This window comes from Salmo trutta, chromosome 1, assembly GCF_901001165.1.
Source record: "Salmo trutta chromosome 1, fSalTru1.1, whole genome shotgun sequence".
NCBI classification, from domain to species: domain Eukaryota; kingdom Metazoa; phylum Chordata; class Actinopteri; order Salmoniformes; family Salmonidae; genus Salmo; species Salmo trutta.
This window is the reverse complement of record NC_042957.1, coordinates 5371820-5386165: the sequence shown is the minus strand read 5'-3', so window position 1 is coordinate 5386165 and position 14346 is coordinate 5371820. Positions and strand designations below refer to the sequence as shown.

Genomic DNA, 14346 nt, shown 5'->3' with positions numbered 1-14346 from the left:
CCTGCGAGTGAGAGAACACAAGGTGTTCGGACCTTACGTTGATGGTCTGTCTCGTCTGGCTGTAGCCTGCTATAAGTACTTTCTTATCGAATGTATAGAATTGTCTTAATTTGACCTCTATTGGCCCAGGTTGGTCTCATTGGAATACATGTTCTTTGTCAAGAGAGGACCGGTGCTGCTAATACACTATATACAGGACGTTCAGAGAGAATTCACACCCCTTGACTTTTCCCACATTTTGCTCAGGCTGTAACCTGAATTTAAAATGGATTCAAGTCAGATTGTTTTGTCACTGGCCTATACACACACACACCCTGTAATTCCAAAGTGGAATTATGTTCTTTCAAATTTTTACAAATTTAATTAAAAATATAAAGCAGGAATGTCTTGAGTCAATAATTATTCAACCCTTTTTTGTTATGGCCTAAATAAGTTGAGGAGTAAACATTTGCTTAGCAAGTCACATTAAGTTGCAAGGTGCAGTAATGGTGTTGAACATGATTTTTGAATGACTACCTCATCTCTGTACCCCACACATGCGATTATCTGTAAGGTCCCTCAGTCGAGCAGGGAATTTCAAACACATATTCAACCACAAAGACCAGGGGGTTTTCCAATGTCTCACAAAAAAGGGAATCTATGAGTATTTGTAATTATAATGGATCCTGAGGTCCAGCAAAATTAAGGCAGTTTATACCATTTTAAAAACATTACAATACATTGACAAATTTCACAACACACTGTGTGCCCTCAGGCCCCTACTCCACCACTACCACATATCTATAGTAAAAAATCCACGTGTAAGTGTGTGTATGTTATCGTGTGTATTCATGTGTCTGTGCCTATTGGTAGATGGGTAAAAAAAACAACTAAAAGCTGACATTGAATATCCGTTTGAGCATGGTGAAGTTAATAATTACACTTTGGATGGTGTGACGTTAGAACAGTCAGAGTTGAATGGCTGATGGGAGAAAACTTTAGAATGGATCAACCACAGTCTAGTTACTTCACACACTAATCTATAAATGACAGAGTCAAAATGGCAGCCTGTACAGAATACAAATATTCCAAAACATGCATCCTTTTTGCAACAAGCCACTAAAGTAAATTGTCCTGAATACAAGTGTTTTGTTTGGGGCAAATCCAATACACACATTTCTGATTACCACTTTCCATATTTCAATACATTTGAAAACATTTCTTGTTTTCACTTTGTCATTATAGGATATTGTGTGTAGATGGGTAAGATAAAAATAAATAAATTGTAATCCGTTTTGATTTCAGGCTGTGACAACAAAGTGGAATAAATCAAGGGGTATGAATACTTTCTGAAGGCACTGTATGAATGTATACACTAGAAAGACCAGCCAATCCCTCTCTCTCTCCCTCCATCATATTTCTCTTTCTCTCTCTCCCTCCATCTTTCTCTCTCCCTCTGTCTTTCTCTCCCTCTGTCTTTCTCTCCGTCCGTCTTTCTCTCCCTCCGTCTTTCTCTCTCCCTCCGTCTTTCTCTCTCTCCCTCCGTCTTTCTCTCTCTCCCTCCGTCTTTCTCTCTCTCTCCGTCTCTCTCCCTCGGTGTCTCTCTCTCTCTTAACCCTCCCTCCATCTCTCTCTCTCTTTCTCTCCGTCTTTCTCTCTCCCTCATCTTTCCTCTGTCTCTCTCCTTCTGCTTTCTTTCTCTCCCTCCGTCTTCTCTCTCCTCTCTCTCTCCCTCCGTCTTTCTCTCTCTCTCTCTCTCTCTCTTTCTCTCTCTCTAGGACATAGAGTGTCTGATGTCAGAGGGTAACAAGTCTCGTACAGTAGCAGCCACCAATATGAACGAGGAGAGCAGCAGGTCCCACGCCGTCTTCAACATCATCCTCACACACACAGTCACGGACCTGGGTTCTGGGGTAGGTCCAACACACACAGTCCCGGGCCTGGGTTCTGGGGTAGGTCCAACATACACTCTAATGGACCTGGGTTTCTGGGGTAGTTCCAACACACACACACTCTAATGGACCTGGGTTCTGGGGTAGGTCCAACACACACACACCTCTAATGGACCTGGATCTGGGGTAGGTCCAACACACACAGTCACGGACCTGGGGTTCTGGGGTAGGTCCAACACACACACTAATGGAACCTGGGTTCTGGGGTAGGTCCAACGCACACTCAATGGACCTGGGGTCTGGGGGTAGGTCCAACACACACTCTAATGGATCTGGGGTAGGTCCAACACACACTCTAATGGACCTGGGTTCTGGGGTAGGTCCAACACACACTCTAATGGACCTGGGTTCTGGGGTCGGTCCAACACACACTCTAATGGACCTGGGCTCTGGGGTAGGTCCAACACACACTCTAATGGACCTGGGTTCTGGGGTCGGACAAGTTATATTCACCACACTCTAATCCAGCATCTTGCCAATTATTGCTTTGATGGTTTTCTGAGTACATCATGTGTTGACATCATCAAATCATTGAAGGCTTTACTTTTAATATGTTGACTTTCATTTCCTCCAGCTGTTGCTATGCGTGTTGCTAACAACCAGTCTGTTTCATATTGCTCTATGTTGTTGTTGTAGACTAGTGGTGAGAAGGTCAGTAAACTGAGTCTGGTGGATCTGGCTGGCAGTGAGAGAGCTGCTAAGACTGGAGCTACTGGAGAGAGGATGAAGGAGGGGAGCAACATCAACAAGTAGGTTACGTCTCACTCTCATTCTCCCCCCTCCATCCTCTTTCCTCCCCTCTCTTTCCTCCCCTCTCTTTCCTCCCCTCCATCCTCTTTCCTCCCCTCCATCCTCTTTCCTCCCCTCCATCCTCTTTCCTCCCCTCCATCCTCTTTCCTCCCCTCTATCCTCTTTCCTCCCTCCCCTCTCTTTCCTCCCCTCTCTTTCCTCCCCTCCATCCTCTTTCCTCCCCCATCCTCTTTCCTCCCCTCTATCCTCTTTCCTCCCCTCTATCCTCTTTCCTCCCCTCCATCCTCTTTCCTCCCCTCCATCCTCTTTCCTCCCCTCCATCCTCTTTCCCCCCTCCCTCTCCTCTTCCTCCCCTCATCCCTCTATCCTCTTTCCTCCCCACCATCCTCTTTCCTCCATCCTCTTTCCTCCCCTCTCTTTCCTCCCCTCTCTTTCCTCCCCTCCATCCTCTTTCCTCCCCTCCATCCTCTTTCCTCCCCTCCCCTCCATCCTCTTTCCTCCCCTCTATCCTCTTTCCTCCCCTCTATCCTCTTTCCTCCCCTCCATCCTCTTTCCTCCCCTCTATCCTCTTTCCTCCCCTCCATCCTCTTTCCTCCCCTCCATCCTCTTTCCTCCCCTCCATCCTCTTTCCTCCCCCCTCCATCCTCTTTCCTCCCTCCATCCTCTTTCCTCCCCTCCATCCTCTTTCCTCCCCTCCATCCTCTTTCCTCCCCTCCATCCTCTTTCCTCCCCTCCATCCTCTTTCCTCCCCTCCCCTCCATCCTCTTTCCTCCCCCCCTTCCTCCCCCCTCTCTTCCTCCCCTCTCTTCCTCCCCCTCCTTTCCTCCCCTCTCTTTCCTCCCCTCTCTTTCCTCCCCTCTCTTTCCTCCCTCTCTTTCCTCCCCTCCCCTCTCTTTCCTCCCCTCTCTTTCCTCCCCTCCATCCTCTTTCCTCCCCTCTATCCTCTTTCCTCCCCTCTATCCTCTTTCCTCCCCTCCATCCTCTTTCCTCCCCTCCATCCTCTTCCTCCTCCCCTCCATCCTCTTTCCTCCTCCCTCTATCCTCTTTCCTCCCCCCATCCTCTTTCCTCCCCTCCACCCTCTTTCCTCCCCTCCATCCTCTTTCCTCCCCCCCATCCTCTTTCCTCCCCTCCATCCTCTTTCCTCCCCTCTATCCTCTTTCCTCCCCACCATCCTCTTTCCTCCCCTCCATCCTCTTTCCTCCCCCCCATCCTCTTTCCTCCTCCCCTCCACCCTCTTTCCTCCCCTCCATCCTCTTTCCTCCCCTCTATCCTCTTTCCTCCCCTCTATCCTCTTTCCTCCCCTCTTTCCTCCCCTCCATCCTCTTTCCTCCCCTCCATCCTCTTTCCTCCCCTCCACCCTCTTTCCTCCCCTCCATCCTCTTTCCTCCCCCTCTATCCTCTTTCCCTCCCCTCCTCCCCTCCACCCTCTTTCCTCCCCTCCATCCTCTTTCCTCCCCTCCATCCTCTTTCCTCCCCTCCATCCTCTTTCTTCCCCTCTATCCTCTTTCCTCCCCTCTATCCTCTTTCTTTCCCCCTCTATCCTCTTTCCTCCCCCCTATCCTCTTTCCTCCCCTCTATCCTCTTTCCTCCCCTCTATCCTCTTTCCTCCCCTCTATACTTCCGTCCCCTCTATCTTCCTTCCTCCCCTCTATCCTCTTTCCTCCCCTCCATCCTCTTTCTCCCCTCCATCCTCTTTCCCCTTTTTGTATTATACACTTTGTACGTGGTCTCTCAATGTCTCTGAAAATGTTACATACTTTATTACGTCTTCACCATATATAAATCACTGTTGGTCAGGTCTCTCAGCACGCTGGGCCTGGTGATCTCAGCGCTGGCAGACCAAGGAGCAGGGAAAAACAAGACCAAGTTTGTTCCCTACAGAGACTCAGTTCTCACCTGGCTTACTCAAGGTACGCTGAGCCATATTACCATGGGTTATTACCATGGGTTATTACCATGGGTTATTATCATGGGTTATTATCGTTCAACATTCTGCAACTGTAACAGTGTTGATTCGTCTCTCCTGCCACACTGTATATGTGGTAAAGCAGTCTGTTTTTAAATGGAGTAACTCCTTCTCTCATTCAGATCTCACATTCCTCCTCTCTGTCTGCCCTCTACAGGACAGTCTGGGTTGGTAACAGTCTGTCTTATCTACAAGAGTCCTTTCTTTTCTCTCTCTCTTTCCGCCCTCTACAGGACAGTCCAAGGGGCTTAAATGTCCTGTCAATTTAAGGGGCTTTATTGGCTTGGGAAACATGTTTACATTGCCAAAGCAAGTGAAACAGATAATAAACAAAAAAATGAACAGTAAACATTACACTTACAAAAGTGGTGCGGCAGGTAGCCTAGTGGTAGTAGAGCGTTAGACTAGTAAAGATATTTTACATGTCATTATGTGTTGTAACGATCTGCAATAGCTAAGTACAAAAGGGAAAATAAACATAATATGTGTTATTTACAATGGTGTTTGTTCTCCACTGGTTGCCCTTGTGGCAACAGGTCACACATCTTGCTGCTGTGATGGCACACTGTGGTATTTCACCTAATAGATATGGGAGTTTATCAAAATATGATTTGATTTCTAATTCTTTGTATCTGTGTAATCTGAGGGAAATATGAGTCTCTAATATGGTCATGCATTTGTCAGGAGGTTAGGAAGTGCATCTCAGTTTCCACCTCATTTTGTGGGCAATGTGCACATAGCCTGTCTTCTCTTGAGAACCAGGTCTGCCTACGGCGACCTTTCTCAATAGCCAGGCTATGCTCACTGAGTCTGTACGTTGTCAAAGCTTTCTGTTATTTGGGTCAGTCACAGTGGTCAGGTATTCTGCCACTGTGTACTCTCTGTTCAGGGCCAAATAGCATTCTAGTTTGCTCAGTTGTTTGTTAATTACTTGACACATTGGAAATAATTATCTTTTTGTTTTCTCATGATTTGCTTTGGTCTAATTGTGTTGCTGTCCTGGGACTCTGTGGGTCTGTTTGTGTTTTGAACAGAGCCCAAGACTAGCTTGCTTAGGGGACTCTCCCTCTCCAGGACAGTCTGGGTGGTAACAGTCTGTCTTCTAACAGAGTAACCTCTCTCTCCTCTCTCCAGGACAGTCTGGGTGGTAACAGCAGGACAGCCATGGTGGCCACGGTGAGTCCAGCAGCTGATACTATGACGAGACGTTGTCCACGCTGCGCTATGCTGACCGGGCTAAGAGCATCGTCAACCACGCCGTCGTCAACGAAGACCCCAATGCACCGCATCATCAGAGAGCTACGGGAAGAGGTGGAGAAACTACGAGACCAGCTCACTGAGGCTGAGGTACTAAACAGTTATAATATAACAGGTATCACCAACTCACTGAGGTACTGAACAGTTATAATATAACAGGTATCACCAACTCACTGAGGTACTGAACAGTATTATATAATATAACAGTATCACCAACTCACTGAGGTACTGAACAGTTTAAAATATAACAGGCATCACCAACTCACTGAGGTACTGAACAGTTATAATATAACAGGCATCACCAACTCACTGAGGTACTGAACAGTTATAATATAACAGGTATCACCAACTCACTGAGGGTACTGAACAGTTATTATATAATATAACAGGTATCACCAACTCACTGAGGTACTGAACAGTTATAATATAACAGGTATCACCAACTCACTGAGGTACTGAACAGTTATAATATAACAGGTATCACCAACTCACTGAGGTACTGAACAGTTATAATATAACAGGTATCACCAACTCACTGAGGTACTGAACAGTTAAAATATACCAGGCATCACCAACTCACTGAGGTACTGAACAGTTATAATATAACAGGCATCACCAACTCACTGAGGTACTGAACAGTTATAATATAACAGGTATCACCAACTCACTGAGGTACTGAACAGTTATTATATAATATAACAGGTATCACCAACTCACTGAGGTACTGAACAGTTATTATATAACAGGTATCACCAACTCACTGAGGTACTGAACAGTTATAATATAACAGGTATCACCAACTCACTGAGGTACTGAACAGTTATAATATAACATAACAGGCATCACCAACTCACTGAGGTACTGAACAGTTATAATATAACAGGTATCACCAACTCACTGATGTACTGAACAGTTATTATATAATATAACAGGTATCACCAACTCACTGAGGTACTGAACAGTTATAATATAACAGGTATCACCAACTCACTGAGGTACTGAACAGTTTATAAATACAGGTATCACCAACTCACTGAGGTACTGAACAGTTATAATATAACAGGTATCACCAACTCACTGAGGTACTGAACAGTTATAATATAATATAACAGGTATCACCAACTCACTGAGGTACTGAACAGTTATAATATAATATAACAGGTATCACCAACTCACTGAGGTACTGAACAGTTATAATATAATATAACAGGCATCACCAACTCACTGAGGTACTGAACAGTTATAATATAACAGGTATCACCAACTCACTGAGGTACTGAACAGTTATAATATAACAGGTATCACCAACTCACTGAGGTACTGAACAGTTATAATATAACAGGTATCACCAACTCACTGAGGTACTGAACAGTTATAATATAACATAACAGGCATCACCAACTCACTGAGGTACTGAACAGTTATAATATAACAGGTATCACCAACTCACTGAGGTACTGAACAGTTTATAGATAACAGGTATCACCAACTCACTGAGGTACTGACAGTTATAATATAATATAACAGGTATCACCAACTCACTGAGGTACTGAACAGTTATTATATAATATAACAGGTATCACCAACTCACTGAGGTACTGAACGTTATATATGAATATAACAGGTATCACCACTCACTGAGGTACTGAACAGTTATAATATAACATAACAGGCATCACCAACTCACTGAGGTACTGAACAGTTATAATATAACAGGTATCACCAACTCACTGAGGTACTGAACAGTTTATAATATAACAGGTATCACCAACTCATGATGTACTGAACAGTATTATATAATATAAAGGTATCACCAACTCACTGAGGTACTGAACATTTATAATATAATATAACAGGCATCACCAACTCACCTGAGGTACTGAACAGTTATTATATAATATAACAGGTATCACCAACTCACTGAGGTACTGAACAGTTATAATATAACAGGTATCACCAACTCACTGAGGTACTGAACAGTTATAAATAATATAACAGGTATCACCAACTCACTGAGAGGTACTGAACAGTTATTATATAATATAACAGGTATCACCAACTCACTGAGGTACTGAACAGTTATTATATAATATAACAGGTATCACCAACTCACTGAGGTACTGAACAGTTATTATATAATATAACAGGTATCACCAACTCACTGAGGTACTGAACAGTTATTATATAACAGGTATCACCAACTCACTGATGTACTGACAGTTATTATATAATATAACAGGTATCACCAACTCACTGAGGTACTGAACAGTTATAATATAACAGGTATCACCAACTCACTGAGGTACTGAACAGTTATTATATAATATAACAGGTATCACCAACTCACTGAGGTACGAACAGTTATTATATAATATAACAGGTATCACCAACTCACTGAGGTACTGAACAGTTATTATATAACAGGTATCACCAACTCACTGAGGTACTGAACAGTTATAATATAACAGGTATCACCAACTCACTGAGGTACTGAACAGTTATTATATATATAACAGGTATCACCAACTCACTGAGGTACTGAACAGTTATAAATACAGGTATCACCAACTCACTGAGGTACTGAACAGTTATAAATAAATAACAGGTATCACCAACTCACTGAGGTACTGAACAGTTATAATATAATATAACAGGTATCACCAACTCACTGAGGTACTGAATGACTTGTTGCTGTGGTTGAATGACTTGTTGCTGTGGCGGAATGAGTGGTAAGGATTGTACAGCCCCTCTCAGCCGGGCTGATATTGGGTTGAAACACACAAACTCCAGATTTTGGTTTTAATGGTTTTTGTGTGTCTTTTTAGAATGTTTGTGTATGTGTTTGTCTTTATAATGGTTGTTTGTCTCCTCCCTGCCAGTCTATGAAGGCTCCAGATTTGAAGGAGAGGCTGGAGGAGTCAGAGAAACTGATTCAGGAGATGACTGTTACCTGGGAACAGAAACTACGGAAGACTGAGGCCGTGGCTCAGGTAGCTACACACACACACACACACACACACACACACACACACACACACACACTTGTTTTACTATCCTTGTCGGGACCAAACAATTGATACCCATTCAAAATCCTATTTTCCCAGCACCCTAAAGCTAACCATAAAGCTAACCCTTAAGCCTAAAATAGTATTTTTCCTTGTGGGGACCCCACATGTCTGAGCTTTCCTTGTTTTACTATTCTTGTGAGGACCTCTGGTCCCCATAAGGATAGTAAAACCTAAAAACACACACACACACGCCGCGCGCGCCTGGGAGCTGAAACTGAGGCTGTCGCTCAGGTACGAACACACAACAGAAGGTACGTACATATGTACATGTATTGTTAATGTCAGTGTTTTGTCCTCTATGAGCGTCAGAAACAGTTGGAGTCTCTAGGTATCTCTCTCCAGTCGTCTATCTTCTATGTTGTGCTCTAGGAGAGACAGAAACAGTTGGAGTCTCTAGGTATCTCTCTCCAGTCGTCTATCTTCTATGTTGTGCTCTAGGAGAGACAGAAACAGTTGGAGTCTCTAGGTATCTCTCTCCAGTCATCTATCTTCTATGTTGTGCTCTAGGAGAGACAGAAACAGTTGGAGTCTCTAGGTATCTCTCTCCAGTCATCTATCTTCTATGTTGTGCTCTAGGAGAGACAGAAACAGTTGGAGTCTCTAGGTATCTCTCTCCAGTCATCTGGCATCCGAGTGGTAGACGACAAGTGTTTCCTGGTCAACCTCAACGCCGACCCTGCCCTCAATGAGCTGCTGGTTTACTATCTAAAGGTACGGTCAGCAATTTAACATCCAATCAAACTGATCTTATAGACTTCTAGATCTCCATTTCACTCGTTTATCAAGGGATTGAAGACCTGACTCTGATTTGAGTCTAGTGTGTAGGCTTGGTTGGATAATATCCTGTCTATTTGACATACGGTACCAGTCAAAAGTTTGGGGACACCTACTCATTCTAGGATTTTTATTTTATTTTTGACTATTTTCTACATTGTAGAATAATAGTGAAGACATCAAAACTATTAAATAACACATATGGAATCATGTAGTAACCAAAAAAGTACTAAACCAATCAAAGTATATTTGAAATTCTTCAAAGTATCCACCCTTTGCCTTGATGACAGCTTTGCACGCTCTTGGTATTCTCTCAACCAGCTTCCCGAGGAATGCTTTTCCAACAGTCTTGAAGGAGTTCCCACATATGCTGAGCACTTCTTGGCTGCTTTTCCTTCATTCTGCGGTCCGACTCATCCCAAACCATCTCATTGGATTGCAGTCGGGTGATTGTGACCAGGTCATCTGATGCAGCACTCCATCACTCTCCTTCTTGGTCAAATAGCCCTTACACAGCCTGGAGGTGTGTTGGGTCATTGTCCTGTTGAAAAACAAATGATAGGCCCACTAAGCACAAACCAGATGGGATGGCGTATCGCTGCAGAATGCTGTGGTAGCCATGCTGGTTAAGCCTGCCTTGAATTCTAAATCAATCACTGACAGTGTCACCAGCAAAGCACCCCCACACCACCTCCTCCATGCTTCACGGGGGAACCACACATGCAGCGATCATCCTTTCACCTACTCTGCGTCTCACAAAGACACGGCGGTTGGAATCAAAAAATCTCAAATTTGGACTCATCAGACCAAAGGACAGATTTCCACCGGTCTAGTGTCCATTGCTTTTGTTTCTTGGCCCAATCAAGTCTCTTCTTCTTATTGGTGTCCTTTTAGTAGTGGTTTCATTGCAACAATTCGACCATGAAGGCCTGATTCACACAGTCTCCTCTGAACAGTTGATGTTGAGACATGTCTGTCACTTTTTATTTGGGCTGCATTCTGAGGGGCAGTTAACTCTAATGAACTTATCCTCTGCAGCAGAGGTAACTCTGGGTCTTCCTTTCCTGTGGTGGTCCTCATGAGAGCCAGTTTCATCATAGCACTTGATGATTTTTGTTTCTACACTTGAAGAAACTTTGAAAGTTCTTGACATTTTCCAGGTTGACTGACCTTCATGTCTTAAAGTAATGATGGACTGTCGTTTCTCTTTGCTTATTTGAGCTGTTCTTGTTATAATATGGACTTGGTATTTTACCAGGTAGCCCTATCTTCTGTATACCACCCCCACCTTGTCACAACACAACTGATTGGCTCAAATGCATTAAGAAGGAAATAAATTTCACAAATGAACTTAACATGGCACACCTGTTAATTGAAATGCATTCCAGGTGACTACCTCATGAAGCTGGTTGAGAGAATGCCAAGCGTGTTCAAAGCTGTCATTAAGGCAAAGGGTGGCTACTTTGAGCAATCTCAAATATAAAATATATTTTGATTTGTTTAACACTTTTTTTGATTACTACATGATTCCATATGTGTTATTTCATAGTGTTGATGTCTTCACTATTATTCTACAATGTAGAAAATAGTAAAAATAAAATAAAAACCTTGAATGAGCAGGAGTGTCCCAACTTTTGACTGGTACTGTATGTGATCTCTATCATGCCTCTGTCCTGTGTATAGGAGCACACGCGTGTTGGTTCAGCTGACTCTCAGGATATTCAGCTGTGTGGTATGGCCATCAACCCTGAACACTGTGTCATCAATATCACCGCTGAGACTGGAGTGGTGCTCAGGCCACACCGCAGCTCCCGGTACGTCCACTAATAATAATACTAGCTACATCATTACTGTTACTACTATCAGCATTCAGGACTAGAACCACCCAGCCTATAATACTGGATACGTCATTACTGTTATAGTACTGTCAGCCAATCAGCATTCAGGACTAGAACCACCCAGCCTATAATACATCATTACTGTTATAGTACTGTCAGCCAATCAGCATTCAGGACTAGAACCACCCAGCCTATAATACATCATTACTGTTAAAGAACTTACTAGGACTTTGATGATACCAGTATCACCATATTGTTTCCAGGGCAAAAATGAAAGCACGATGCAGACCAAACTCTTTGTTCCTTTAAAAACCTGCTGTATGTAACATATGTTGTGATATAGCCTGGTCCTAAACCTGCTGTATGTAACATATGTTGTGATATAGCCTGGTCCTCAACCTGCTGTATGTAACATATGTTGTGATATAGCCTGGTCCTAAACCTGCTGTATGTAACATATGTTGTGATATAGCCTGGTCCTAAACCTGCTGTATTTAACATATGTTGTGATATAGCCTGGTCCTCAACCTGCTGTATGTAACATATGTTGTGATATAGCCTGGTCCTAAACCTGCTGTATGTAACATATGTTGTGATATAGCCTGGTCCTAAACCTGCTGTATGTAACATATGTTGTGATATAGCCTGGTCCTCAACCTGCTGTATGTAACATATGTTGTGATATAGCCTGGTCCTCAACCTGCTGTATGTACATATGTTGTGATATAGCCTGGTCCTCAACCTGCTGTATGTAACATATGTTGTGATATAGCCTGGTCCTAAACCTGCTGTAATGTAACATATGTTGTGATATAGCCTGGTCCTCAACCTGCTGTATGTAACATATGTTGTGATATAGCCTGGTCCTCACCTGCTGTATGTAACATATGTTTGTTATATAGCCTGGTCCTCAACCTGCTGTATGTAACATATGTTTTTGATATAGCCTGGTCCTCAACCTGCTGTATGTAACATATGTTGTGATTAGCCTGGTCCTCAACCTGCTGTATGTAAACATATGTTTGTGATATAGCCTGGTCCTAAATCCGCTTGTGTTTTGTTTCCTTGATTCATACTAATGAATATGGTGATACTGGGATCGTCCCGGCCCACAGTACACACCACAACACACAGTACACACCACAACACACAGTACACACCACAACACACAGTACACACCACAACACACAGTACAACACACAGTACACACCTACACACCACAACACACAGTACACACCACAACACACAGTACAACACACAGTACACACCACAACACACAGTACAACACACAGTACACACCACAACACACAGTACAACACACAGTACACACCACAACACACAGTACAACACACAGTACACACCACAACACACAGTACAACACACAGTACACACCACAACACACAGTACAACACACAGTACACACCACAACACACAGTACACACCACAACACACAGTACAACACACAACACACACCACACACACAGTACACACCACAACACACAGTACACACCACAACACACAGTACACACCACAACACACAGTACACACCACAACACACAGTACACACCACAACACACAGTACACACCACAACACACAGTACACACCACAACACACAGTACACACCACAACACACAATACACACCACAACACACAGTACACACCACAACACACAGTACACACCACAACACACAGTACACACCACAACACACAGTACACACCACAACACACAGTACACACACCACACACACAGTACCACACACAACACACAGTACACACCACAACACACAGTACAACACCCACAACACACAGTACACACCACAACACACACCACAACACACAGTAATCATACACACCACAACACACAGTAATCATACACACCACAACACACAGTACCACCCCACAACACACAGTACACACCACAACACACAGTACACACCACAACACACAGTACACACCACAACACACAGTACACACCACAACACACAGTACAACACCACAACACACAGTACACACCACAACACACAGTACACACCACAACACACAGTACACACACACAACACACAGTACACACCACAACACACAGTACACACCACAACACAGTACACACCACAACACACAGTACACAACACAACACACAGTACACACCCACAACACACAGTACACACCACAACACACAGTACACACCACAACACACAGTACACACAGTAATCATACACACCACAACACACAGTACACACCACAACACACAGTACACACCACAACACACAGTACACACAGTAATCATACACACCACAACACACAGTACACACCACAACACACAGTACACACAGTAATCATACACACCACTACACACAGTACACACAGTAATCATACACACCACTACACACAGTACACACAGTAATCATACACACCACTACACACAGTACACACAGTAATCATACACACCACTACACACAGTACACACAGTAATCATACACACCACTACACACAGTACACACAGTAATCATACACACCACTACACACAGTACACACAGTAATCATACACACCACTACACACAGTACACACAGTAATCATACACACCACTACACACAGTACACACAGTAATCATACACACCACTACACACAGTAATCGTACACACAGTAATCATACACACAGTACACACAGTAATCGTACACACAGTAATCATACACACAGTACACACAGTAATCGTACACACCACTACACACAGTACACACAGTAATCATACACACCACTACAC

At 43.5% G+C, this 14346-nt stretch overlaps 1 protein-coding gene and 1 long non-coding RNA gene across 2 annotated transcripts in view; both read left to right on the top strand.

The window, feature by feature from the left end:
* LOC115153057 (kinesin-like protein KIF13B) overlaps positions 1-14346 on the top strand; it is a 96194-nt gene that overhangs the window by 34049 nt on the left and 47799 nt on the right. The window contains exon 16 of the mRNA XM_029698135.1: positions 11431-11561. Coding sequence (XP_029553995.1) covers positions 11431-11561 — 131 coding nt within the window. The remainder of the gene's footprint in view (positions 1-11430; positions 11562-14346) is intronic.
* On the top strand, positions 2237-4539 carry LOC115153131 (uncharacterized). Its single transcript, XR_003867648.1, has 3 exons — positions 2237-2247; positions 2568-2680; positions 4480-4539. It is a non-coding gene; the product is annotated as an uncharacterized LOC115153131 (long non-coding RNA).